We start from the raw sequence: 24,198 nt of genomic DNA on the forward strand, positions 1-24,198 counted from the left end.
GATTTTAAATTTTTCTCCCAGCAACCTGAATGCATTTTCACATTTCCAAACTCCCAGGTATCAGTTCTCTGATTAAATCCGTGGGTCTGGGGCTCCCACTTCTTGTGCTTTGTTTCTGTTTGATTCTGCAAGGCAGAGTTTGGAGCTCCAGGTACTGCAAGATAAAACTTGCTCCTGTTGAGGATGGCAAAAATGAGGAGCAAGGCACTCAGTGAGGGAGAGGCTGGCACAACACCAGCAGTAAATCTGGATTTAAATGGTGCTGGGCTGGGAAAGTTGTCCTGCAATACCTTGGGTCTCTCCACCCATTGCACAGATAAACATTTTGGCTTTAAATTTGTCACCAGGATTGCTCAGGAGGAGTCCCATCTCTCCATCTGGGCTTACACCCAGTGATTCCTCGAGGTTTTGGGCTCTGTAGGTACCAAGAGAGCCCCCAGCAGAGGCAGTGGTGTCACAGCCCTGCCAGTGTGGCATGGGGGGCACCTCTGTTCTTATTTTAGCAGCAGCTGTGTCATTCCTTGGGGTGACTGATGCATCCTGTCAGCTGGGTGGGAAATGCCAAACCTCCGAGATCGAGCAAGGGAATTGGCTGGGGTTTTTATCTTTGCTTTGCTTGTTTGGTTTTTTTTAATGACTCTGTTAGACTTGACTTGCCCCAGGAAGTTGTGAGATGGGCAGCAGCACATTAACTAATTAATTAATTAATTAATTAATAATAGATAAAAAAATTAATGGAAAGCAGGAGCACATTAACGTGGGGATGGGGGGAGCAGCAGAGGCAGAGCCCCCTTCTGCTTCAGCAAAAGCTGAGCCACATCAGAACGTTGCCAATTAAAAATAAAATGAATGACTTTGCTCTCTCTGTAGGTGACCTGTCTCCACGATTTCTTTGGGGATGATGATGTGTTTATCGCCTGTGGTCCAGAAAAATTCCGCTATGCACAGGATGACTTTTCCCTGGATGAAAGCGGTAACATCAAACACACACTGTGGTTTTATTTCATTTCCATTTGCTTGCTCCTATCTGATAATAATGCTGCATGCTTTTGTTCTGGTTTTTAAGACCCAGTACATGGAATTTAACATCCTTTTGTGATACTTATCCAGTCAGCAGTATTATAATCAGGCAAATACTGACTGAGGTAGCCCGAGTCAGAATAAATTAATTCCTACAGCATTTTGACATTTACTGCAAAATCTGGGAGTGTTTATACTTTCAGTTTTCTCCAGTCACAGTCAGATAGATGCATTTTTCTTGAGAACTGATCCTCCTTATGTAGACACATGCATATTAAAAATGGAAACAAGCAACAATTGAAAAAAAAAAATTCACATTTCCACTGCCTGCTTCCATCGATTCAAAAAGCAGGGCAATAATTCCCTTTTTGGAGGCATGAGTGGGACAGCACCATTATTTTTCCTTGTTACCAGCAAAAGTCTGTAATAATGTGAGTCTCTGTGATCAATTAAGCCACTAAATCTTTGATTTTACAGAATTATACAGAGCTTGCTTGTAGGACTTAGCACCCACCCCACCTGGCAACTGTACCCACCTGTCTGCAGGTGCCAGTGAGTGAAACAAGAGGAAATTAATGTCATTTTAGCCATTTAAACAAAAGAAAATGTGGTCTCCAAGCATCTAGGCTCACTTCCCAAAGCTCTGGGTGTGCTGTATAAGGAACACAAGCCCCATCCTGTCCTACATGCTGCAAACTGGCTCTGTACTGAGGACCAAAGAGGATTTTTGCAGGATGCCAGGAAGTCAAGCAGCCTCCAATCTCCAAACACCGTGTTTTTTATTTCTCCTTTGCAAGCCTGATTTTATTTTAGTGCTGGTACTTCTGACCTGTGTACTCCAGATGAACCCATTTGATGGTCTTGGGTGATTCAAAGGAAGTTTCCAAGGTTCAGCTGAGCCTTTGCAGGCAGAGAATAAAGCCTGTGTCAGGGCTGGGGAAGTGATCTGTAAGCTGAGCTTCACGTTGTTTTTTACCACTCAGCAGTTGAGTCAGCTCCACAGGGAGCTCCACGCTGGAAATCAGCTCGGATGCAGTCCTGGCACAACAACTGGATGGAAAGCCCAGCTCTCTGCCTTCGCTTCTGCTCACTGCTCACCTCTCCAGCTTGGATTTCTCTGGCAGAAGGGAGCCAAGTTTGCTGCTGGGAAGGCAGAGAGCAGCTCCAGAGGTATTTTCAGGGGAGCCTTGCAGCTCTCAGGAAGCAGATGAAGAACCTCAGCACGGTTTTCCCATTGCACACCCATCACCCTTCTTCCTTCCAAGGCAGATGCTGCCAGGAGAGCTGTGAATCCTGAGGTTTTGCAGATCAGTGTCACTTAATAAAATCTCCTCTGTCATGGGGAAATTCCTCTTGCCTGTTTGGATGACACACACCAGGATTGCTGGTTATTATGTTCACTCTGGCAGGACATCAGGAAACAAAAAGAAACAGCCCAAGAGAGGATTATGTCATCTTTTTCCTCCTGGCTGCCCACCACAGCTTCCACCCTCTAATCCCTGCTGCTGAGCACCTTCCAGATGACATTGCTCTGTCCCTTTTGTACCCACTGCTTTCAGCACCGTGGAAATGTCACACTTTGGTGACATTTCGAGGCCTTTTTACACCAACCTCAGCACAGCCAGGTTTCCACCTCCTGCAAAAGCTCAGGGATTGCCTCTGGTGTTCTGACACTTGCCAAGGGCTGAGCTGGAGGAATTCCTCAGAGTCAGCCTTTCTGTGCTGGAAAATGCAAAGCCAGCTTTCCTTCCAAGGAACTTCTCCCCAGGGAAGAAGTTAAATTTGGAAGCTCTTGCAAAGACCTAACACGAAGTATTTTTACTTTTTAGGTTTAGGTTTGTTTTTCTTTTAGTGAGTAATTCAGGTGACTAAACACAACTGCCTGACACCCTTTGAGTCCCCTCACAACATCAACACTGCTCTTCATGTATAAAAAATTTGGGCTATATTGGTGCTGGACATCTACAAGCCTTTCTGTGACATCATCTGTGGGAATTCAAGTATTTTTGAAGGAAAAAAATCCACAACTTTTTCTGTCCCTGATTTACAGTTTCCAAAATTGATTTAGCAGGAGACAAAACAAGCTGACTGTAGGTTTAATTCCTGCCATGCAGCATCCCTGGAGCACAAGGCCTCCTCTCCTCACATTCTTGTGCTGCATGACCCAAGAGCAAAACTCTCTCTCAAACCATCCAGAAGGAGCAGAGATGGAACCTTGGCTGGCTGAGAATCAGGAAAGCCTGGGGAAAAATTTAAGGCAATTACATTTTCGTAGATCCACTGATATATAATTAAATAACACATACATTTAGGTCAGACAGCTTGCTTTCAGTTGACCAATTATTTATCTGCTCTGTGCTGCCTTAATTCCACTGGGGACTCTGTTCCAGGGGGTCCTCAGTGTGGAGCATGTGGGGCTGAGCTGAACTTGTCCATAAAAAACTGCCTGCATGTGGAACACGTAATTCACATCTGTAAAAACGACACATTTTTCACATCTTGGTGAGGACAAGCTGTTGGAGGAGATGAGGTGGGACCAGCTAACATTTGACAAAATGGAAATCCCTTTTTTATTGCCTTCTTCTTAACTGGGTTAAGTTAATAACTTGAGGGGTGGAAAGTTCTTTTTCTGTTAGCTCTCAATGTAAATAAAGCCTGGTTCTGAAGATCAGGCATGCCTGAAATCCTGGGACACGTGGAGGTTTGTTAGCATTGCAGTTCCCCTCTGTAGATCATGTTTACATTTTCCACTCTTCCTGGCCTATTTATTTTTTAGGAAAGCACAGTTGGGGTTCTCATCTGCTCACTTCTTCCAGTACATAAATCTGCTGGGCTTGTTTATACAAACCTTCCTGAAAGGGACGAGTGGCCAGGACAGAGGATGTGCTTTGTAAAACCATTTTGTCTCCTTTGCTTTCTGCATCTGAGGAGCTGCAGCTTGCTGAGGACAGAAGAGGCTGATTCCAGCTGGGTGAAAGCCTCCTGGGGCAGCTGCCCCATCTGCCACTTGGACTTTATTTACATCACACCATGAGCTGTTTGCTGGCTTTCTGCACCAGCAGAAAGAGCACTCATCCTTCCTGTTACTGGCTCTTCATGGAAGGGTTATGGAAAATGAGCTGGATTTTCTTGGTCTGAGCGTTCCCTCACTCAGTGCTGACCATTCTCCTTGTGCTCAGGAGAGCCAAGGGAAGGGGGAGAAAATGTTTGGTACAACATAGGTAGGAGCCAGCCTAACACCTGCAGAGTCTCAGCACCTCCTCTAGAGGAGCAGAGCTCTCCAAGAGTCTCCTTTCAGAGAGAATGCTGTTCTCCTGGAGAACAACACCAGCTTTCCTCTTGGTGTTTTCTGCATCTCTTTGGGGACCTGCACTGAGCTGCCCATGGCCATAACCAGGTGGGTTTGTGTTTCCCCAGAGTGCCGGGTGATGAAGGGGAGCCCAGCAGGTGCCACGGGCAGCAAATCCTCCCCCACCCCTCAGAAGAGCTCGGCCAAGAGCCCCGCGCCCATGCGCCGCAGCAAGTCCCCGGCCGATTCAGGTAACCACCAAGATGGTGAGTGATTGTTTCTTGGTGTCTGGGTTTCACTGTGCTCAAGGGAAAAGCACAAACTCCCTGTGTCTGCATAGGAAACTCGGGTGTCTTTTGGAAACAAGAAGCTACAGGGGCGCTTAATAAATATTGGGAAGGAATTCCCCGGTTGGTGAAGTGCAGCTGTGGCTTGAGGTTGTCCCGCCCACAGTCTCACAGCCTCCTTCCCCAAAAGCATTTCAGAAGAAGTTTCTATTCCCCAGGCAGGAAATCAAGGCCCACAGTGCTCCCAGATGGTTCCTGTAGGTGCAGAGTGATTTAGGGTCACCTCCTGTGGAAAGCAAATGGTGATTATTGCACAGGTCAGGAGCGGCTCCTTCCAATCATTATTTAAAGGAGACCAGACTGCAGGGCTGGTGAGGGGTTTATTGATGTGACACTGAGACACTCATTCAGTAATGGAAGAGAAGGAAAATGGGAGTCCTGATTTGCTTGCACCATTTGAAATGCCTCCCTCCTTCCTCAGCAGCACCTGGGCTGGCAGCACATGTGGAGAGCTGCAGAGCTCTCAGCCCAAGGCTGGGCTGCTCATTGCACTAATTCTGGTAATTGGTAGCTTTTAGAGTCATGGAGAGTTTCTGGGCTTATGATTCATCTCTCACCTGCCTGCCTGTTCTGTTCCAAAAGAGAACCAGAAGTGGCCTCTCATCAAAATGGCCAAATCATCAATTAAACATGTCAGAATTCCAGGAGAGCTTCACAGCTTGAGTTCAGGTGTCCCACAGCATCAACACAGGTGACAGAAACCAGAAATTCCTTGTCACCATCGTGCTAACAGGCTGCATATTGCATGGGAACGTCACACAACAGCTGACCATCACTAGAAATGGGATTATTAGATAGAAAATGGGATTATTAGATAGAAAATTGGATTATTAGATAGAAAATTTTCTTGGCAACAGTCAGAAGGATTTCCCCCCCAGGAAGCAGTTCATTTGTTTAGGGTGTGTGGGTGTTTTTCAGCTGCCTGAAGAGACAGTGTGAAATTGGTTTGCACATGCCAAGACTGTGTTTTTTTTAAAAATTCTTTCTGTCTAAGGTGATTTTGCATTCATAAAGTTTTTCTTCAAGATTCCATTACTGGCTCTTCTCAAACTCAGGCTTGCCATCATGTAACCACTTTCACAATCCCAAATGTGTGCTAAAGCTGTGTGGGCACATTGAAGGCACGATGGGAAACGTGATGTTGATTTACAAAAACCCAGAAGTAACATTCAGTGATGTTCACTGAATTCAGGAGTTCAGGGAGTCAGCTCATGCATGAGCAGCTTGAAACCTTCTCCACAAGCATCAGGTGCTGATTCCCACCAGAACCAGAGTTTACTGCATGAACATAGAGTTTAATATGAAATGGCAATTATTGTGTGCCTGATTTTAACTGATTGAGCGACTCCAGGCCCAGGATGGTGACTCATCTGATGAGATTTAATGAACACACTTAGCAGAGCTTTTCAGGGGGAGATTAAAACAACCAGAAAGGCTGAACAATAACCAGTTCCTGGAGTTAAGGTCAGTAATGAAGAGCAAATCAAGTTTCTTTAATCTGTCCAGACAAGGGTCTTTCGTGCTTTCCTGTAATTTCAGTAAAGGAAAAAAATGTCCTGCTTAATGAGAACAAAAAAGACTGAGCTCTTTCAGTACTGAAAAATAGAAGACTCTTGTTTTCTCAGGACAGAGAGAAAAAAGGATACCATTTTGTATTCTTGTATTGAATTGGTAATAAATTAAATGGATTTGCACATCTTTCAAGAATCAATATTTACATTTAGATGGGATTTTGGAGTTATCACATTCAAAAAGCAAAGAAAGCTGAATGAAGTCTGATTAATAAAAGATGATCTGACCTATTTTTTTTCCCCATAGAATCTCACCCATTTAATGCATGAAACTGTTTAAAAGCAGATTTACTTCAAATATATGTAATATTTCTGCTATGTGTTTGCTTCCCTACCCATTTGTAGCTTTTGGCTTTGTTGTTTTTCACTCTGTTGTGGTTGTCATGTGGAAATTCATGAGAGTTTCCTTGGTTTTGTGTTGCTTCTGTTCTTTCCACTTCTTTTCTGTCTAGGTTTCTGTATCCTTTTTTCACAACAAGGTCTCCAAGGCCATTGTGACGTATTTGGGCACTGTCAGTGCAGGCTTGGAGGTAAAACTTTGGGTGAGAGGAGTCTGAACCCACCTCACAATGAGGTGTCAGGGCCTCACTGCAAAAAGCTCAATCCCTTTAGGCAGCCAGAGCCCTTCAGCTCCCAGGATATCCAAAAAAGTGAGGCAGCAAATCCACAGAAGCAATTTAAACATTGTTTTCTTGGCACGGTGCTTTTCTCTTACCCTGCAGTCATTTAAAGGAATGAATGAAAATTAAATTAATGAATGCAGAACAAAGAAATTTCTTGCTCTAAGGAGATGGGAACACACCCCAATCCTTGCATTCCCAAGGGAAATCCTTTCTGAGATGGGAACACACCCCAATCCTTGTATTCCCAAGGGAAATCCTTTCTGAGATGGGAACACACCCCAATCCTTGTATTCCCAAGGGAAATTCTTTCTCCCTTCCCTCACTAACACCCACCCCACATGTGAGCTTCCTAAGCAATGCCAGTGGATTAATGGCAAAATTAGAGTTACAAAGCTTCTATGTATTTCTAGCCTCAATTTTTCTTCCTAGGGATCCAGCTTTGCTAAAGGACACAGCTTAGAGCAGTGAAATCCACACTAAACCACACCTGCAGGGCACCAGCCAATTCCTTCTCCTAACATAACAGAGGAAAACTGGGCAGAAGGAGAGAAGTCTCTGTGCTTCTGCTCTGATCCATGAGATTTAAATGGAGTAGGGTCAGCGTGAAGTTTGGCAAAATTTCTTTAACAGACTGCTCCAATAAGGAGTCAGACTAAGCAAAAGCCAGAGCTAAATCTCAGGGGAGAAATACAGGAGAGAATATAAAGATGTCATTTGCCATTCTTTCTTTGTTACAAAAACATGAATTTATCTTTCACTAACTGACATACCAAACGAGGGTTCAGTTAGATAAAAACATGTGTTGTGATAGGAGAACTTACGATTTTTAAAACAGGACAGAGGCACAGGTACCTGAATTGAAATTTGAAAAGGTCTTTGCCTTGATTTGTCTTGGGGGGAATATGAGCAGGGCTCTGGGGCTGCTGCAGGACCTTAATGTCCTAGTCCACTAATGGCCAGAGGGACAAAACACATTCACCAGGCAGCAGCAATTAGCAAACAGACCCAGAGTGTCCGTCTGTCCTGGCTGCAGGGCTGCTCCCAGGGCTCATTATGGATGAGTGTGTCCAAAGGCAGCAGATGTCTGGGGAATGCCACTTGGGACAGGACAGCTTGTGTCCTGCTGTCCCTGTGCTCTGCTGATCCCTGTGCTCTGCTGTCCCTGTGTCCTGCTGTCCCTGTGCTCTGCTGTCCCTGTGCTCTGCTGATCCCTGTGTCCTGCTGTCCCTGTGCTTTGCTGATCCCTGTGTCCTGCTGTCCCTGTGTCCTGCTGTCCCTGTGCTCTGCTGATCCCTGTGTCCTGCTGTCCCTGTGTCCTGCTGTCCCTGTGTCCTGCTGTCCCTGTGCTCTGCTGATCCCTGTGTCCTGCTGTCCCTGTGTCCTGCTGTCCCTGTGCTCTGCTGATCCCTGTGTCCTGCTGTCCCTGTGCTCTGCTGTCCCTGTGTCCTGCTGTCCCTGTGCTCTGCTGTCCCTGTGCTCTGCTGATCCCTGTGTCCTGCTGTCCCTGTGTCCTGCTGTCCCTGTGCTCTGCTGGTCCCTGTGTCCTGCTGATCCCTGTGCCCTGCTGTCCCTGTGTCCTGCTGTCCCTGTGTCCTGCTGTCCCTGTGCTCTGCTGGTCCCTGTGTCCTGCTGTCCCTGTGTCCTGCTGATCCCTGTGTCCTGCTGTCCCTGTGTCCTGCTGTCCCTGTGTCCTGCTGTCCCTGTGCTCTGCTGATCCCTGTGTCCTGCTGTCCCTGTGCTCTGCTGTCCCTGTGTCCTGCTGTCCCTGTGTCCTGCTGTCCCTGTGTCCTGCTGTCCCTGTGCTCTGCTGTCCCTGTGCTCTGCTGGTCCCTGTGTCCTGCTGTCCCTGTGTCCTGCTGTCCCTGTGTCCTGCTGTCCCTGTGCCCTGCTGTCCCTGTGCTCTGCTGTCCCTGTGCTCTGCTGTCCCTGTGTCCTGCTGTCCCTGTGTCCTGCTGTCCCTGTGTCCTGCTGTCCCTGTGCTCTGCTGTCCCTGTGTCCTGCTGTCCCTGTGTCCTGCTGTCCCTGTGTCCTGCTGTCCCTGTGTCCTGCTCTCTGCCAGCCCACAGGGCACACCCAGGAGAGATCCCCTCACCAAACAGGGAGGAAAAGGGTGCCAGCACTGCAGAGCTGAGTGCCTGGAAGTTTGGAGGTGCCTGAGTGAAGGATGCCTGTGCAATCTGAGTTCTTCCACTCCTGAGGCTTTATTTTTCTGTCCTGAAGGGCAGGATGGCTCGTGCTCTCTGAACAAGCTGCAGTTTCCACATTTGCTTCCTGCTGTCCTTGTTCTGCTTGTTCCCTTTCTTTATTTTCTTGGTAGCACTTCAAACCCTTCACCTGGAGACAAAACTATCCTTGGATTTCAGGGTCCTTCCTCTCACTCTGGTGAGGTACAGGCTCCTCAGACTGGGATCTCATTGGCAGAATCCTGGGAACCCCAATCAAGCATGGATTATTAACCTTATTTAACAAATTAGTAGAAATAGCTATCTCCACACATTTTGAGCACACACTGTGAGCCTCAGGCCCTGCTTTTTCCAGTTCTGTTTGTGGACAGAAATGTGAGTTCAAAAGATGGATCTCACCAACCTCATTTGCAGGTCTCGGTGCTTATCACCACTGGAAATTTGGATCCAGAGCCCTGGTAATCCCAGCAAACCTAAGCAAAACTCAGGGAACAATTCCATATGGGAAATCTGGCTAGAAAAGGGCCTAAAAAAAGGCTGAAGAGGGACTTTTGGCCATAGATTGATAGGACAAAGGGGGAATGGACTTAAACTAAAGGAGGGCAGGTTTAGATATTAACAAGAAATTCTTTGCTGTGGGGGTGATGAGGCCCTGGCACAGGGCACAGAGAAGCTGTGGCTGCTCCTGGATCCCTGAAAGTGTCCAAGGCCAGGCTGGACAAGGCTTGGAACAGTGTGGGGTGGTGGAAGGTGTCCCTGCCTATGGCAGAGGGTGAAATGAGATGAGCTTTAAGATCCCTTCCAACCCAAACCATTCTGTGATTCTAAAATATCTGTGGGGAAGCAGACAGAGAATTCACTTTACCTGGATCTCTCATCTCAAACATGAAAGGAATCTTCTCCATCCTCCCTCTTAAATTCTGGATAAGGCTGATTTATCTTCTGAGAACTGTCTCATGCACAGGGGTAGGCGAGGATCCTGTGGAAAAAGGTGCATGTGCTCCTGCAATGAAAGGATTTGACATATGAACTTTAAGGTAAATTGAAGTTGCAGAGCAAATACAATGCCACAAATAAGCCATAATGCACAAAGACTAAAATGGTGGGAAAAAACCCCAAAGAACTGAAATGAAAGCTGGTTCAAAAGAACAGTTCCTAATAGCTGAGTGTAGGTGATATCCTGAGATACCCTAAATCATCAGATTTTAGTGGAGCAGCAGTGTTCTGCACCACCTGGGACCTGCTCTTTGCCTCTTGTTGTTGCATTTCAGTTCAAAGGGAATGCAGGCAACTTTGCTTATGAACACTATTCTTCATTAGCAGGCAGAGAAAATTAAACTGGGCTTCCTCACTGTTGCTTCTGCTGCAAAATTCTGCTATATTTGGAATTATATCCATCAGTCCCATTCCATTTCTGATTTGGATGTCACATCTGTTTTTTTTGTTGATGCTCATAAAATATTTACATCCCTGCTGTAGCACTTAAAACTCTCATTGTATTAGGGAATTTCTGTCCTGCCCTGCAGCAATTACATCCATTTTGCTGCACACTGGCTCTGCTGTTCCAGTCTTGTTTGTGGAAAGGAAATTGGGAGTTCTTGCAGAGTTGTTGCATTCTTCAGCTTAGGAAGGACCAGTGACAACTGGAGATAAAGAAAGAGGCATTTGAGAAACTGGAAATGGATTCTAGCTAACAGAGATTATTCCAGTCCTCCTGTTCCCCACATTTTCTTTAACAGGAAACACAAATTTGCTCAGTGAAATAAAACATAAAAGAGATCCAAGTTCTCTTTTTTACTGAATTGCCTTCATTATTTGGCATATAGTTAGAGACCTCTACTCTTTTTCCCCACCAGCCTGGAGGGCAGCTCATTTTATAGAGTGGCACAGCTCAGTGCAGGGGCCAGCAGGAAAACAGCTTCTGCCTTTCCAGGTTTTTCTCCCTATCAATAAAGAATGGTCTGAGTGGGATAGGGAGGTGAAGTGTCACTCTGTTCCCCAATTATCTATAAATCATTATTTCTGCCACCTTTTAAAAATATCCATTTCCTCAGTAAGGTGCATTTGTGATAGGAAAAAAAAGCTGTGTGTGATGAATAACCTCTTTCAACAGAGGAGGAAATGCATGGAAACGATGGATGTGAAGGCACAGGAGCCACATCACCATGGATTTGTTGCATTTTAGCTGCTTTAAGGTGCTGGCAGCTCCTCCTTTGTCCTGGGGCTTTGAACACGTTTCTTTTCACACCTGTTTGACCTCTGCCTCTGCTGCAAACCTGAGCTACCCCTGTTTCCCACAAGGAGGTAACAGAGGAGTGAGGCTTTCCCAGGCATTAAAACAAGAGCTGTGCTGGTTTTGCTCTCAAAAATGCAGCATTCACACGTTTTTCTCTATGATACTTGATACACTTCTTCAGTCTCCTCCAGACACTCAAGTACTTGGTGAATTTTAAGTGACTGACTTGCAGACTCAGCTGTTACAATCGAAAGCGTAATTCCATTGGGCTCTTGGGTCACTTAATCCCACCCACAGCAAACCACAGCCAGGGCATTCCAGGCTGCTGTTTGTCTGGTTTTTAATGTGTATAACTGACATCTGACATTGCTTGGGCAGGATTCAGGAGATCTTTAGACTCTGGTTTGCAGTTGTGCCCTTGAACAGTTTGAGAACACAGAAATTGTCTTTCTGTTTTTCTGGTGATGCGTGCCATCTATCGACTTGGTGAATATTTGTTGTGTGAAATATTTCTCCTTCAATTTATTTTGTATTTCACTATATTTTGCAGCCACCCTGAGCAGCTGAAATCCTGGAGTTATGTCTATAGCTATGCTGTTTGCTTTTGGGGATTTTTTCTCCTGCCTTCCACGAACAAATGAACAAATGAAAAGAAAAATTGTGTTTCTATGTTAATGTTTGGAGACCTTTCATCTCCCCAAAGGGAGAGAGATCTTCCCCTTGCCTGATTTCCAGCTTGTGTCTTGTTTTCTGGCAGCCAACGGGACCTCCAGCAGTCAGCTGTCCACACCCAAATCCAAGCAGTCCCCGATCTCCACGCCCACCAGCCCAGGGAGCCTCCGTAAGCACAAGGTATTACGTTTCTTATACCTTACTACACCTCCTTCTTCTCAATCCATCAGATCTGTGCACCCCTGGAGTCATGGCTGGATCTTCTGGAAGGATAACAACAACTCCTGATGTTCAAACAGCGGAGTTTGGCCCTTTGCCTATAAAAGTTGTCCTTTTGGGCAAGGTGGTGAACAAAGCACTGGCCTGGAGCTGTTAATGTGTGCTGGAAAACATCCAGGGGGATCAGAGGAGACAACCATGAGCTTGTGCCTCTCTTTGAAAAAATCATTGATGGATGTGGTTTCATGTAAACCCTCCTGTCCTGAAAAGCCTCGAGGGTTGGCAAACCAGGCCCATTAAACAGCAGAAGCAGTGCAAATGTTATTGGAACTCTAACACATCACTTTAACGATGCTCCTCAAGAATTTATTTTTTTTTTTCATTATTTAAGGCTGTGTTCTGTTTTACAGGAAGCAGGTGATTCTTACAGCTGCTGTGGTAATTGTGTAGTGGAACAGTAGCTGGTCACAGACAGTGTGGCCAACAGGTAGCACAGCATCCTGGCAGAGATCAGGAAACCTGGCTCATGGATAATTCATGGATTGATTTATTTAAAAGGTAGAGCAGCTGTCACAGCTTTTTCAGTTCCTGTAACTCAGGGTCGCTCTGTGCTGAGTTCTGACTTTATTTTCCCTGGGTCTTTGCAGTTCTGGAATAGCCACAGTGCTGCTCCCAACAGTTTCCACTCGATACAGGAATCAGAGCTTGGACACAAACGTGGGTGTGAGAGGAAGTCAGGGGGGTTTCTCGTTAGCAAACAGAATGTACCTCTCAGCCCAAGGTTGAAAGCATTGACCCAAATGCTCTTTTGAAGAGTAATTAAAAAATTCTGGTGGTGCTGAAGTTTTGCAGTCAGCAGCCACATGGAACCCACTGTGGGCCAGATTGCAGGGGCTGAACTGATTCTGTTTAACAAAGGCATAGCTGAATCCAAATGAAAACTGTGTTTTCCCTGGAACCTCACTCTGTTCTCAGCTGCTCAGTCTAAGTTTGAGAAAACACATTAAATTTAACACAATGTGTCCAGATTTATTAGAAATTTATAGCTGAGAACAGAATCTGGCCCCCGTGGTCTCGAGTTCATCAGTTCAGCAGCAGTAATAATGCAAACTGCATCCTTTGCTTCAGCATCAGGGACACAAAATATCTTCCAAACTTTCCATCTCATTTAAGACTTTGGAGATGAGGATTTGTTTCTTGGTCAAGACAAGTAAAACTCACCTTATTCGTGTTTTATGTATGTTTTTAGCTGGCTGATTCATGACCTTTCCAGTGCAGCCCTGAGACCATTTGTCTCAGATGGTGACTGCTGAGGGCAAAGCCAACCCAGCTATGATTTTCTCCACTAAGTTAAGCCAATCAGCAGACACAAACACAGCATTTTAGGTTACCAGAATATTCATGCATCATTGTCTTTCTCCCAGGAGCAATTTCCTGCTTATGATGAAATGGCTTTTCTTTTTTCCCCTTAAAGCTCAAGTGATAAATGCTTAGGTTGAGTTCACCACGAAGTCCTATTTTGCCTCTTCTTATATCAAGATTTCTGTGAATTTCCTTCCTGAATATTTGGGTTTTTCTTCATTTTGCTCACATTTATTACCTGTGTGTGGGTCAGAGCCCAAAAAGATCCCAGGAGAGTTTTAGCTCTTGAGCTGGCTCCTGTACCTTGTCCCACACACAACTTTAAACAAGTGGAATGAAATGGTTACCCCAGAAAGGGACACTGGAAAAGCTTTACATTGAGCATTTGATCTAAATAATAAACTTGGGATTATTTTATTAACCTTTCCAACTGATTAGAAGTTACTTAAAATAAAGACTAAACCACGGACCATGTGATTTTCCTGGAGATTTGTCCTGAGGGCAGCTGTCAAACCGAGGTAAGATTCTTTGTTGTGCCCTTAGGTTTAAAGAGATGTGTTTAAGGCCAGGTGCTGCTCTTTCATGCACGTGGCTGGAATGGACACATTGATCCAGAAGAGTAAAGAAACACTTGTGAAACTCATCCCTGAACAGTCAGCAGGAACAGAGATGCTCTTGCCCTCTGTGCAAGGAGCCTGACTTGATTTTAGCCTGGAACTCCCTGGATTCTGCTGAGCCCAGCCCAGTCACCAGTGCACGAACCTTTCACCCTCTCAGCTGCTTCCTTCTGCCAGGCCAAGGGTGGGAGCTGCTGGTGAGGGTTAACATTTTCTCCTTTCTCCCTACAGGACTTGTACCTGCCTCTGTCTTTGGATGACTCGGATTCCCTTGGAGATTCCATGTAGAGCGACGCGGAGCGAATTGTCCACATTGCATTTGGGATACAGCAAAGTACCTCTGCCAAAACAAGCAGATAGGTGACTGGTGCTTTCAAGTCAAAGGACACACGGTTAAATGTCATTTTTGTTCTGTGATTTCTCCTCTCTGTGCCACAAACCAACACCTGCCAGTCTATAGAGATAGAGGGATACCATTCTTCTAAGTTACAGGGGCGCAGAATGGGCATTGTGAGAAATTTGGGGCCGATATGCCAACAATTCTGTGCATTTCCCATTTTCTTCTGTTCCTTCTTCTGCTGCAACCATGTGGTTTTCCTAGTGGTAGTAAAGTAGCTGTCCTGGAGGTGTGCAGGTGGAGCCCTTGCTGAGCACTTTGCAAGCTGGAGCAGAGCAGATGATGTTCTCCTCCTGTGCAAAGTGCCCGCCTCTGCCAGCTCAGCTGCTCCTCCTCACTCACAGCCCCAATTTTGGCACCTGCACTCTAAAGAGTCTTGCTTTTATTGTGGAGGGTAGGAAGGGAATTTCTAGTTTGATGATTAATATGCCAGCAGAGGCTTGGATGAGATTAGGAATGATTGCATCAGATGCTAAGGTTAATACAATAATTCAGATTATTCAAATATTGTTTGGGTTTGCTTTTTTTTAATAATTAAACAAAAACCCATAAATCAGCTGAGTTATCTGGAGTATAACACCTTCCACATGCAATCCAAGGATGCTGCTAGCTGGTAACAAATATTTATACCTCCCCTATGGTATCTCTCTATCTCTGTTTGTAACAGTAATGCCTTGTGAACAGCCAACACTGAAAACACTGTGAGAATTTGTTTTCAGGTTTGACACCCTATAGGTCACTTTTTATAGCAAAAAAATCAATACACTTTTTATAAAGGAAAACCTTTTATCTGTGTTTTGGGAGTAAGCATTCAAGCTCCTTCTTTTTTATAAAAGCTGGTAATTTTCTTTTGTTTAAAAAACACGTTCAGAAAAAAAAAAAAGTACAAAAAAAACCGACCACAACTGCAGAACAATAATAACAACAGCTCAGTTTAGAAATCTTGTCATCACTGCCAAAACAGACACGTGTAGGGGGGGAAAAAATGGTCAATTCAAAATATTGAATGTTTTGATAGTTTTTGTAATGTTTAAGACTACGTATTTGATTTTTTACACTTCACTATTCCTAACTATGACCAGATTCTCTACTTATATAACAAATGAAGTTTTGTGGTGTTCTAAAACCCGTATTTTAAGAAACTCTTCTATCTGAGAAAAAACAAACTCGCTGTATTTAGAGAAAGCTTTTGCTTTTATTAATCAGTAATGCCTCCTCCAGAATGCAAAGTTCATCTCCTCACGCAGGGCTGGTGGTTTTTACTGCGCCGAAGCTTTGTCCTAGGCCAGCTGCCATTGCCTCCCTCCCTCATGGAATAAGCTTTGATAAAACTGATCCTTGCAGAACTTTACCTAAATGAAATCTGTGCAATCAATTCTATCTTTGTTGCTCTATTTGCCTTTTTTTTATTTCCTTTTACCAACATAGACACCTACTCCCTGTTGCCTTGCAACCCCTTGTGATTAGGATGGATTTTATCCTCGTGATGTTTGATGCTCCACGAATGCTGAGTTGTTCCCAAAGCCACTCCAGGTTTTGTTTGCTTGCATTGCTGGGATGAAACAATCTGTGCAGGCTGTATCTTCCGAGGCTCGTGTGATCATGCTTATAATGCAACTTTTTCAAAGAGATTTATCAGAGAGAGGCCAGGATTGGGAATTGTCAAGGGGTCAGAGTTATCATGCACCAAATTTGCACCCAGTAGTCTTAGTGCATGATCATTTACACCCAGAGTTTTGCACAAGAAACCATTTGTTCTCACTGGTAGCTTCATTAGATTGAATAACTCTCTGACTGCACAACTGCTAAATGGTCATTTTAAATATTGTAAATAGAATCCTGGGGTTAGTTCACAGGCTAAGGGCTCGTGTTGAGGGTTTGTGGGGGGAAGGACGGTGCTGTGGACAAAGCTTGGGTGCAGTAGTCAGCACACCTCTCAGCCCTTGGCATTGCTGAATTTCGTGTCTGAATGGGAGCAGGTCTCTGAGTAACCCTGTGCCTCAATCTGTCTGTCTGTCCCTGCAGGGACAGCTCTGTTCTACCTCACTGGGGGTTGTGAGGCCAAATGTTGGTTAACATTTGTCAAGTGCTTTCAGATCCTCTAACAGAAGGTGCTGAAATATTCTGGGTGCAGATTTGGTTATGGGTGCTAATTTTTGGCTGTTTAATCCTCTGAGTGCTACTGTAGACACTGGGCATGAGCAAAAAGGACTTTTTTAAGCATAAGGATGTCAAAGGCCTTGGTTATGCTAATAACAATATTATTCACCAGAGCTTTTGTCTTAGGGAAAGCTTTAGTGGGACAGATAATTGACATGCTTTTACCCTCTCCCCTGTTCTGTTGGTGGGAATCTGAGTCCCTCCCTGAGTCTCTGCCTTTCCAGGGACCCTGAGCAGGAGCCATGGATGGACTGGAGCTGCAGTCCAGGGTGTTGTCACACGGTGACAGAGGCCATTCCTGTCACAGCCAGGGTGAGCCTGTCCTGCCACCTGTCCTCAGAGAAAGCAGGAGACCAGCCATGCAATCCCATCCAGATTCTCTTGCTGCTCGGTGCAGGACACTCTCCAGGGATGCACCAGGAAACCCAAATTCTTGTTATCCTGGGCTGCTCTCTGCAGCCTGAGCTGCTGGATCTGGTGGTGGGAGGAAAGGAATCTGGGAGATGCTCCCACCCTGCGAGTGCAGTTTGTGTAAGAGAAAGCTGGATCCCAAGGGAGGAATGATCCTTTGTTTGGATGGCTGTTGAGAAGGGGTTCCTGTCCTGCCTGCCAAAAGCTCCGTTTGGTTATTTGGAGATGCTTTTCCTGGTGGGGCATCACTAAGGAATCATTGAGCTCTTCCTCCTGAGCTGCACCTGGTGACACATCTAAAACCTGATCCTGCCAGCTCTCCCTTGGGAATGCAGCTTTGCTTGCATGAGGAGCATCCTGTGGTGGGGCTGAGCCCAGCAATTCCTTCAGGGAATTAGGGGGACCTTGAAAAGGCCTAAAAGAATAATAATAATTAAAAAAAATGTTCAGTGGGAAAAATAGCCATTCAAACCAGCAGAAGCCACAAAGAAAACAGGGTATGAGGTCAAACTCCCAAGTTTTAAGAAGCAATTTTCTAGGTAGAAATGCCTGGGCAGTAGAAGTCAGTGAGCATTTCGGCTGTAGCATAGAGTGAAGTCTGTATTAATGCCAATATTGCATGAGTTCTTGTACAGAAATGCATGTGGAATGTTCCATACATTCAGAACTAGTTATCTCTGGCTTTGTAGGATCCCTCATCTAGATTTGGATACAGATAAACAGTGCACAGGCATCAGACCATAGTTATATAAACAGGACAGCCCTGATACAGGAAAGAACTTAGAAGCTTAAATTTTAGCACGTGCTTTACTCCTGTGTTGACTTTTCACGAGATTAAGCTTGGGTTTGGTCAGAAAGCTTTCCTGAACTGCTGTGAATTAGTAATTATTTCCAATATACTATAGCAATTCCAGACCCTGTGAGATCCTGGAGCAGATGATAGTAATTCCACTATATACTCCAGAGTTCACCTTTCATATTTTTTATTTTTTTTTTTACATTTACAAGCACATAAAGCTCCACATGATATGAGGATTTGCCATATTAATTCTGCTACAAAAACCTTGTCTAATTTGCCTCATGAGGCTGCCTTTAGTGCTTTCAGAGACTAATTGAATCACTGAGACTATATTATTTTAAAACAATAGAGTATTTAAAGACAAATTGGAGAAACTCTTAAAGTAGCAGGGCTTTGTTTCTTTGAAATCTGCCTTTTTTCAGTGTAATTTAGCAAATTTGCATATAAAGATCCCCAATTCAGACACAGTCATTAGGAAGAAATAGCACAGACTGAGGGGTTTAACACTTTTACACTCAGGTGATGGTCTTGACTGTAGAAGATGAGAGCAATGCAGCAAAACCTTCAGCCTTGGGATTTTTATAGCTAGTAAAGCATTTAAAATCCTGAAGTTTCTGGTTTAAAACCTCATTTGGTATAAGATTTGGAGTTAGTTCAGTTCCACCAGCTAAATATATTAAAGTGATTTGGAAAGAATTTGATAATGGGATTTTACTTTGTGGTGGGAGCTGGAAGCAGCTTTTCCCTACCACTGCCTGTGTTTCCTATATCTGCACATTATTTATGGTCTTCTCAGGAGCTAGCAACACTAACTGTGTTATTTCCATAGACAATAAAAGAATCTTGCTTGGAAAACAGCTTCCACATCTCTGTCATCCTCAGCTAACACACCTGTAGGCATACAAAAAACCAGCTGCTATTTCTCTCTTATTTTCCTGTCCAGTATTTTTGAAGGGGAAAAAAATGAGGTAGAACCAAAAATTGTGGCAAACAGCAAAGCACTGTTACACCCAGGCATTTCCAATGGGAAACAAGGGCATTAAAGTGGTAGTTTCTCCTTATCCATACAGATAACATTTTCTAGGATGCCTTGTCTTTGCTTTTTCACGCCTTTGAGGTCAGTGCTGCTCCCCAGCACACCCTTGGGAGTGCTCTGGGATTCCAGGCTGAATCCCTACCCAGACATTTTTCCAGGGACAACCATCCCTGGAAGTGGCATCTTCTCTGCAGGGGCCCTGTGTGGGTTTTCCAGTCTGAGCCTTCCCCGGAGTGCTGAGAGCACCGCAGTGATTCTGTTGCTGACCCCACAACCGTGCAGAGCAAACAAGAGTTCTCTTTCACTGTAGCAGAGGCAGAATCATTTTTAGAGAAAGGGATAAAAAATAGCCAAGTAAAGTAGATCTAAAATTAGTCTAGAAAGTGTCTCCTCAAGCTAAGACAATCCAAAACCAGAGAAAAGCTCCGTGGAGGTGTGTTTGCCACACGCCAGGTGCTGATCATGACCACGAGAGAACAAAACAGCTTTTTCCACGTGGTATCTTCGGCTCCAGGTTATTTTTCTGGTTGCTGATGGAAGCAGGCTGGGACAGCGTTTGGGACTGGTGAGGTTCTTTGCAGAAGCAAATGGATGGCATGAGATGAGGATATTTTTCCTGTGCATCTGAAGAGTCAGGTCAGTCCATGCAACAGGACGAGTGCTTTACACAAGACACCTGGAAGAGATCCAGCTGAAACCCCACCTTGCTGTGCTGAGAGCAGGAAAGTGAAGACTTTAAGTGCCTTCTAACACCCCTTGGGCTTCAGAAGCAGGACTGTGCATGTGCCCAGCAAGGCCTAGGGTTCAATGGCCTTGGCCAAAGGAGGCAGGGCACGCTTTAAGTCTCGAGGTATTTAGCCCATCTCTTGCAAATTGCTCTCTCCAGTACCACAGAATTCTTCTGGCTGATGCCTCTGTCCCATCTGCATGAATCTGAGCCTCTCCACCGTATCTCAGGAAATGTTACAGCTGAGTCTTGCATCTCACAGCTGCTCCTCACTGTGGAGTGAACAGGGCTGGGTTCTGCTGCAGTGGTTGTTGATTCTGCTGTTCAGATGTTCTTCGTCCTCCTCTGCTCCTGGCTCGAGAGCTGGTTTCTCCCGGTGCCTGCAGGTGAAAGGCTGGGAGCAGCAATGTATAGACCCTTTTGTTTTATTTCCTCTGGAACAGTTCTAGTCAGTGGTGATTGAAGGTTGGAGGCCGAGCTGACAAACCCTCATTTTAATAGGGAGAGGGGAGATTTTCAGGGAATATCAGTGGGTGGACAGAAAGGCTTTTTCCAGCAATGCCATTGCACAGCTGCTCTGACAGGACCCCAGCTGCAGGGCATGGTATGAGTACTACACCAGCAGGTGAAAATGTGGAGTTTTGGGGTCACAGACCTTGGGACACTACTCAGAGAATATTAAACACATCAACACCTATTTTTGGCTAATAGATGAGCTTCTGAGCAAATGGGAATCAAACCTAGTGGATTCAGCAGTGAGGTTTCAGAGCCATTGGGGTTTCAGAGATGTTGGGGTGTGGCACAACCCTGGACAGATGATTTCTCCTTGTGCCATGGTGTCCCAGTGCACAGAGGGCTGGTCCCAATACTTCAGCTGTAGGGTGCTTTGATCAAAGAGCTTGATTTTAAAATGTATTCATTGCTCAGTGAAGTCTGAGCACTTTGTAGGAGCAAACTGTGTCTCTGGCAAGTCTCTCACTGAACTCTGGCTCTCTCAAAACTCTGCTGTAAAAATGCTCAAGTATTTCAGTCATGGTGAAAGACAGACACCTCATTTTTAGTTCTCCATCAAAACCACAGCAACATCCCTGGGAGGAAGGGGAAACCCTCATCCAGCAGCCCATTTCTCTCCTGCCTCAATACAGCCCCCAATGCCCCTCTTTTGGTTAGATGTAGGTGCACATAGCAGGGGCAATTCCTGCTAGTAGTCAAAATATGGGCCTTGTGTTTACAAACAGTGAATAAGTCTAATTATTTCTGTGTCTTTCTACTAAGAAAAGTGGGCCAGGTGTTGAAAACCTTCTTGTTTAGAAAGTGTTCATGGCCAGGTGTCTACATGCCTTGCAATGTCCTTGCTTAGTGCACTTGAACTCATCTCTTGAGACTCTTTATCTCCATGAACTCAGGACTCTCCAAGAGCCAGTTTGGAGGTTCCCTAGGTCTGACAGTTTATCACTCAAGCTGAAGAAAAAGGAGGATGCCCAAAGGGAATTAACAAATCTTGGCAGTAATTAATCTGTCAGCTGAAAAAAAGAAAGATGGCATCGTCATGGCAAGATGCCATGATGGAGAACACAGGAGATGAAGGGAAAAGCCTGTTCCTTAGAGGATTGCTGGGGAATGTTTGTTAGGAGATGGGTACTGAGTCATTAAATGAGCTGGAGCTTCAGAGAAAATCCAATGGCAGGGAGAGCACGAGGCACAGCACTGGACATGTCAGTGCCACTGGTGTGTGGGAATAATGGAGGACAGAAACCAAGAAATTCTGGGGACAAACAAAGAAGGAGGCTGGGGCTAGCTGAGGCTCTGTGGCTTGGTTTGGACAGAAGAGCAGCAGCAGCTCCTGGCTGTTTGTTGAGTCATGTCCCTGCAGGTCCCCAGGCCAGGAGGCAGTGTCTGTCCACAGCACTGTCTGTCCCTCTGCCCTTGGCAGAAATAAAGGCAAACCTGACTGCAGGCAGGAGAACTTGGTGTGAAGCTCTTCCCCTGCTGCCATTTAACTCTTGCCAGCACATGCCATCCATCCAAGGGAGAAAGAAGGTGCAGCACTTGCTCAAGAACAGCACCAAGCTGTGGGTTGGGTTTATTTACCAGGAATATCAATCCTTGATCAGCCTGCCCTGGCCTGGGGAGGACACACCTGGCACTCTGGGGAATGTAAGAGAATAATGAGGGCACCTCAGAGCCCCCCAGCCCTTCCCACAGAGCTCAGAACACTCTGGGAAAAGTGGCAACCAGGGTGAAAAGCCAGGGCAGACTCCTCAGGGAGGTTTCCTGGGTTTTTTTGCTGTGTGGGCACAGAGGTGATGCTGATCTCACCCAGGAAATGCCCAGCCCCTGTGTGAGAGCTGCTGCAGCCACCACAGCAATGGGAAATCCATGCAGAACATGGACACCTGTGCTTAACATTGGTTTTCTTCTCAAGAGATCTTTTTCCTAAGTTCTGTTGGGATATAGTGCTTGTGAATTTAATCCTAAACCACAAAATAACTGACTTATCCAAACACTTTTCTACTGTATAGTCTCAGAATATTTTTCTGTTGTTGCACAAAAATTGCATCTCTTTTATTTCCATAAATTCTCAGACAGTCAGTATAATGCAAATGGAACCAAATACACCTAATTTTCTGCTGCTTTAACCAGGCAGAAGCTCCTCTGCAATTAATTTGTGAATCTATTTGGTCCAAGGTTGGTCTCCTGTTTCAAAGATTGGTTACTGTTGATAATTCTTGTGTGATTGATTGCTTGAGTGCAGATTCAGTTTCCTGGGTGACAGCTGCAGCCTTTGCAGAGAAAAACCTCACTGGCCCCAGTTAAAAAGTCATCTCTTGTATGGACCTCAAATAGCAAGTTATAGATGGGAGATATTTTGTATAGTTTAATTATAGTTAATGATAAAGCTGAAATAGTTAGTTGAAAAGTTTTAGAATTGAAAATTAAACAAGGAACCTCAACAAATCAGGGCCTCCTCCATATTTTTTTGCTTCTAAAGAGTGTTGGCTTTATCTCCCTTTACTCTTGCTCTGTCTACCAATAGATATGCCCTGAGCCCAGCAGGTTTATGGAACTAGAAGTAGTATTTCTATTTCTACCAATATTTTTCTACTCTAGTCCCAGCTAGTACCAGGCAGAATAGAGATTTATGGTTGGCTTGGATTTTAGAGAAAAGCATTGCCAAATGTCTCTGAAATAGAAAGAAAGGTTCGGTTCATTTTAGGTGACTCATCTAAACTCAAGGCTGCTTTTGAATTTTATCCAAGCTGGTTCTTCCCTCTCTCTTTGCAAGAGTTATATATAGGAAATGGAGCTAAATTGGGGTCATGTTTGCACAGTGGGGTTGTTGCAGAGCACTGGCACTCACCTGGCACGTGATGGAACAGGTGGTGGCACCTGGTCAGCGAGAGCCTGACCCTGGCTCTGAATCCCGCAGTTCTGGGAATCCCATGCACAGGGTCAGGCTCTGGAAATACCTGTAAGGGACCAAACGGCCCAGTTTTCAACATGACAAATTTTACTTTCAGAGAATCCCTGAGAAACACGTTGTGGGGGTTATTTTTGTTGTTGTGTGGGTTTGGGGGTTATGTTGGGGGAGTATTTTGTTGTTTTTTGTTTTAATTACAGCACGGCTGCTTTTCTCCATCTGCTTCCAACCACTGCAGAGCAGGTATGGATGGACTTGTAATTCACTTTCCTTAGCAGGTGGCAGGTGAAATCCTGTGATATTCTGTTTCCCTCTCGTGCTGACCCTGCTGTCACAGGGGGGGTTGCAGAACACACAGATTTTTTCCCTTTCTCTCCCTCTCTTTAAGACAGAGGACCTTTTTTCAGATTTAGCGTGATGTCTAATGATGCATCTGCCTAAATAGAAGAATGTCTGGGGAATTAATTGCACTGCTAATTGGTGTTTTTAGATATGGTGAAGCAGGAGTATTGAATGTAAGAACAAGGAAGCCTGTGAGTTATAATTACATGCTGAATTCTGACATGTGAAACTGTTGTTAGTTTGCTTCTTATTTAAATGATGGGTGATCCAAGCAGCTTTAGCACCGTGGCATCCTAGTACAGCTGTGATTAGCAATTAGAAGACACCCAGGGTCTTTTGGAAAGAGGAAACCTGTCTAGCCAAATCTCTTCTGTTCTCTGAAATGACACATTCCCCTCCATAATTCTCTGGATTTTGTGACACTGTCGAGTCTGGAAGCACAGGCAAGGAGGATCAGCCTGCTGGCTTTGCTGTCTCTAGCCTTTGTCTTCTTTCTCAGTTACAAATCGTGTCCCACGCTGAGGTGAGCAGCTCCCATCCCCTCAGCCTGAGCTCCTCATGCTGCTCTTGTCTGGAGAGCAGGAGCTGCCTTTGCTCAGGACCCTGTGGCTCCCAGAGCTGCAGAGCCAGCACCCAGAGGTGCTGAGGCAGGGAGATGTGCAGCTCAGCTGGAACCTGATCGTGGATTACTGTCTTAGGTCACTCATTGAGCTCGTATGATTTCCTCATTCACGACAAAGCTGCAATATAATATAACTGAGAGGCC

The 24,198-nt window shown here is 45.1% G+C and overlaps 1 protein-coding gene across 1 annotated transcript in view; it reads left to right on the plus strand.

Annotated features, from left to right (window-relative positions):
* DCX (doublecortin) overlaps nucleotides 1-14,630 on the plus strand; it is a 67,333-nt gene extending 52,703 nt beyond the window's left edge. Inside the window, exons 4-7 of the mRNA XM_058847854.1 lie at nucleotides 871-973; nucleotides 4,438-4,560; nucleotides 12,027-12,121; nucleotides 14,371-14,630. Coding sequence (XP_058703837.1) covers nucleotides 871-973; nucleotides 4,438-4,560; nucleotides 12,027-12,121; nucleotides 14,371-14,427 — 378 coding nt within the window. The 3' untranslated portion in view covers nucleotides 14,428-14,630. The remainder of the gene's footprint in view (nucleotides 1-870; nucleotides 974-4,437; nucleotides 4,561-12,026; nucleotides 12,122-14,370) is intronic.
* The last annotated feature ends 9,568 nt before the right edge of the window (nucleotides 14,631-24,198 follow it).

This window comes from Poecile atricapillus, chromosome 12 (genome assembly GCF_030490865.1).
Source record: "Poecile atricapillus isolate bPoeAtr1 chromosome 12, bPoeAtr1.hap1, whole genome shotgun sequence".
Lineage (NCBI taxonomy): Eukaryota > Metazoa > Chordata > Aves > Passeriformes > Paridae > Poecile > Poecile atricapillus.